At 38.5% G+C, this 3,929-nt stretch overlaps 1 protein-coding gene across 1 annotated transcript; it reads right to left on the bottom strand.

Annotated features, from left to right (window-relative positions):
* Positions 1 to 392: 392 nt before the first annotated feature.
* Positions 393 to 2,588, bottom strand: LOC107838718. Its single transcript, XM_016681889.2, has 2 exons — positions 2,271 to 2,588; positions 393 to 2,144 (listed from the first exon to the last, which is right to left on the bottom strand). The coding sequence occupies exon 2, from the start codon at positions 2,061 to 2,063 to the stop codon at positions 798 to 800; it is 1,266 nt and encodes a 421-aa protein (XP_016537375.2). The 5' UTR covers positions 2,064 to 2,144; positions 2,271 to 2,588; the 3' UTR covers positions 393 to 797.
* Between the last annotated feature and the right edge of the window lie 1,341 nt (positions 2,589 to 3,929).

Genomic DNA, 3,929 nt, shown 5'->3' with positions numbered 1-3,929 from the left:
TTAATTATAATAATTTTGATGATACAGATCAGTGCAATTCAACCTGAGGTTGGCCAAAAGGATTTGTAACAAATGTGTTGATATGAGAGGATCTGTAAATATTGCATCAGTTTTATGAAACTATGGTTTAGTTCAGTGCATATTATTATGAATGACCTAGAGAGATTTTGTTCTATATATATTTTTTCCTCATTTAGACCCAATGTGAACACTATATAATAAACCCCCAAAGCTTGAGAGAATTAACCAAATTGAACATTCTCAAGAACTCTCTCTTCGTTTTCCAATTGTCATCTCTCCTATTCTTTTTCTACGTCTCCGAAAACACATTATTTCACATGACAGCAACAAAAAGGCTGTAAATGAGATACATGTCAAAATGCACGAGATAATTCCCAAACAAAGTAGAAAAGCAAAATACATTTATCACATGGGGATTCCATTGTACAATCATGAACGTCAATAAAATGTGCAGATAGCAAGCCGATACAGTTCATACTAATTCTTAACATAAGTAGCAAATACATGCAGCAAGAGTTGATTATTTGTTGAGGAAGCCTCCTACCACACAATTCATGCTAGAAAATGCCAAAACTAGAAGAAGCTAAATATAATGTAGACATACACTTCCAACAGGAGTCAGATACTTTGTCGATATTTCAGAGTTGTTTCTACCCAAGCGACGTTACAGTTAGCATTTAGCAATGAACACAATGGAATCAAAATGACAAGCATTGGCAAGGAGAGATAGCTGAGTAGACAGAAGACCTCGGAAGCTATACCTTATTCAAAAGCCATCAATTCAATCTTCTCCTTCTAGACTCACGGATATCTACATCAGAAAGCCTTGACAAAATGTTTCTTCTCCTGGAAGCCAAGGAAGATCGTATCACAGGCAGATTACCAGTACCAGTTGTAAGGTTTTCCAACTGAACAGCAGCATCAGAAACTTCATTTGCTTGAGAAGAGGACGGAACAGATGCAGTGGAACCTGTCCCTGCTACTGCATCCAGTGCCCGATAATTTGTCTGTATGAGAGCAGCATCTCTTCTGAAAGAATCACCGTCACCTGTTGCTCCCTGAACGGCTGGTAGAACATCCGCATTACTTCTTTGGAGAAGCCGATCAGTGAGTGATGCTGCAAGGTCCTCAAACATCCGTTGTGCATTATCTAACTCTGATGAAAGAGACGCAGCACCTTCTGACAACACCCTTGAAAAAAGACGGGAACGTAGTCTCCTACTGCTTAAGGTGTCAGCATTTTGCAACACATGAGAGTTGCTTGCAAAAGTAACTCCACTACTGTCCTGTTGCTGCGGGTGGTTCCCTAATCCAATACTAGTCCTAATTCTCCTTAGAGCTTCTGCAACCGGGATGTGAGACAAACCCTGAGTTACACGCTGCTGTCTAACACTCTCTATTCGACGTGCCTTTGGCCTTGGTGGTATTTTCAGACCAGACTCCAGCTCTTTTACCCCTTCACCATCTCCATTACCATAAACAGGTGTAACATTTGCATCTGAAACCTCTCCCTTACAAACAGGACATTCCTTTGTAGTTGAATCAACATAAGGTAACTGATAAAAGCACGACCAACAGTATAAGTGGCCACAACAAGTCAAAACAGGTTCTTTAGCCATATCCAAACATATATTACAGTCAAAAAAACTCCCGCCATCATCCTCCACCTTATTAACCACTAAATCCATCTCTAACGCCTTTGCCACCAAATGGGAACTATCCCTTTTGCATCCTTTCCCCCTCCCAACATTCCTTTCCACCACACCCGAATTCCCCACCCCGTTCTCACCTTGCATCTCACTATCCACATTGACCACGGCGCCACCCGAAACATCACCAGTAACCAAAGTACTCCGCGCCTGACGCCACGTATGACGCTGCAAAGCTCTAGCAGTAACAGCCTCAAGTTGCCTAATCCTCTCCTCTATCCTACTGTGAGCAGTTTCTAAGTCACTCAACAAAGACCCTAATCCTAAAGACGAACCAGAAGATGGGTCCATAGGTTCTTGGTTCAAATCCAGATCCATCACTATATCATCCATCAAAGTCTAATCCTACTCAATTTCCAAGATACCCTTTTTCAAGAACAACAAAACAAACCCCTTTCCTTGGCTAGATATTACCTAAAGAAAACACACACACACACCAAAAAAAAAGAAAGAAAAAAAAGTCAAGTACAAAATCACAACATAGATGAAACCTGATAACAAACAAATGAGAACCCAAATTCAAGAATTGAATAAAAGAACCTGTAAGAAAATTCCATGGTTTTCTTGATATACCCGCCAGTGGTACAAGAAAGGGAGAGAGTGAAAGAAAGGAAAAGGGAAAAGGGGGTGGGGGTGGGGGGTGGGGGATAAGACGAGAGTATCCGAGGGAGAAGAAAGAAGAAGGGGAGAAAGCGCCGGGCCGCGCTAAGCAAACAAGAAAAAGTTTATTGGATTGGATGGGTCATGGGTTCCAAGCAACTTTGGTTAGTGCATTTTGGGCACTTATGTTGTGACTTGTGAGGATACTAGGAAATGTCCGAATAAGATAACTAGAGGAGCCGCCTATCGAAACTAACTTTTCTATCTCATTATTTTTGAAATATGAACTACGTTTATTATTAATCTCTTCATACTGTATTTTATGAAAATACACGACATATCATTGTTATTAAAGATAAGCGGAGTCAACTTATTAATAGTCGAAGCATTATAACATGATGATATTGTAATAATGATTTATTTATACACTCAATAAAATATTGACAATGCATAATGAAAAGTTTGTGCAGGTCATGGATTGTGAGATTGAATTATTGATATACTATTTGTGCAGGTCATGGATTGTGAGATTGAATTATTGATATACTAAATTATTGATATACTAAAGTATCAAATAAATGGGTTAAGTTGATTAAAATATGTTAGGTTTATTATTGAATTATTGTCTAATCTATATAAGCCACTAAAGTGTACTATGTACACATTAGGATGAAATTGGATTAGAATAGGTTAACGAATCATAGCTTAAATTACTCGATTGAAGTTTCAAGGGTTTGGGGTGGATTGCTCCTCAATTCAGGAAACTGTTCCCAGATACACTTACGCAGCAGGAATTAGGAGATAAATAAAATAAGAAATGCAGAAAATACAATAAAATAAAGGACACAAGATTTTTACTTGGAAACTCTTTGCTCAAGGGAGAAAAATTACGACCTGCCTCCAGGATTTCTAAGGTCCACTATGCTCAAGTAAACTTCTTGAATACAGATTCCAAAGATTAACTTCCTAATCCTTTGTTTCCTAGCAAGAACTCCATTACAAGGAAACCCAAGCAGTACCTCTGCTGCTTCTCACCTCCAGCTAACTCTAACTGGTAATACAAACTAACTCTAGTTTGAAACAATCATCTAACTCTAGATTATTACAAAATGAAGGTTTGCACCTCAACACCTAATGACAATCATAAGCAAATGTAGGCAAGTGTTTAAGTACAAAATACAAAGACTCAACTGCAACAAGAAAGTAAAAAATACAACTCAATGAACAACCGGTTTCTTACTGCAGTGTGTAGCCTTTGATTCACCACTTCAGAGAGATATTTAATTGTAAGTATATGAAGTGTTGGTTTTCTTGTTGAGGAAGATGAGCAATATATATTATGACACAAGAAAACCTAAGAGAGATCCCATTGGTTAAGGCAAAAAGGTGCCAAGAGCTTTCCAATAACTTTTGTACTATGTGTCAGCCGTGGCAGTTCGAATTTGACAGTGACAGGTGAGCTCAACCTGTTCCCTAATGTGTAGTAGCTTTTGGTATCACCAAAACTCCAAGGACCAGGTCCCAAACTATGAATTTGTCAATCATTAAAACAAAAGACTTAACAATTTCTCCCTTTTTGATGATGGCAAATCCATACAA

This window comes from Capsicum annuum, chromosome 1 (genome assembly GCF_002878395.1).
Source record: "Capsicum annuum cultivar UCD-10X-F1 chromosome 1, UCD10Xv1.1, whole genome shotgun sequence".
In the NCBI taxonomy this organism is placed as follows: Eukaryota; Viridiplantae; Streptophyta; class Magnoliopsida; order Solanales; family Solanaceae; genus Capsicum; species Capsicum annuum.
Note: the sequence above shows the minus strand (reverse complement) of the source record. Positions and strands in the feature narration are given on the sequence as shown.

Excerpts from the sequence above, each read along its gene's own strand:
- LOC107838718 (XM_016681889.2), bottom strand. The coding sequence starts at position 2,063 with ATGGATGATATAGTGATGGATCTGGATTTGAACCAAGAACCTATGGAC.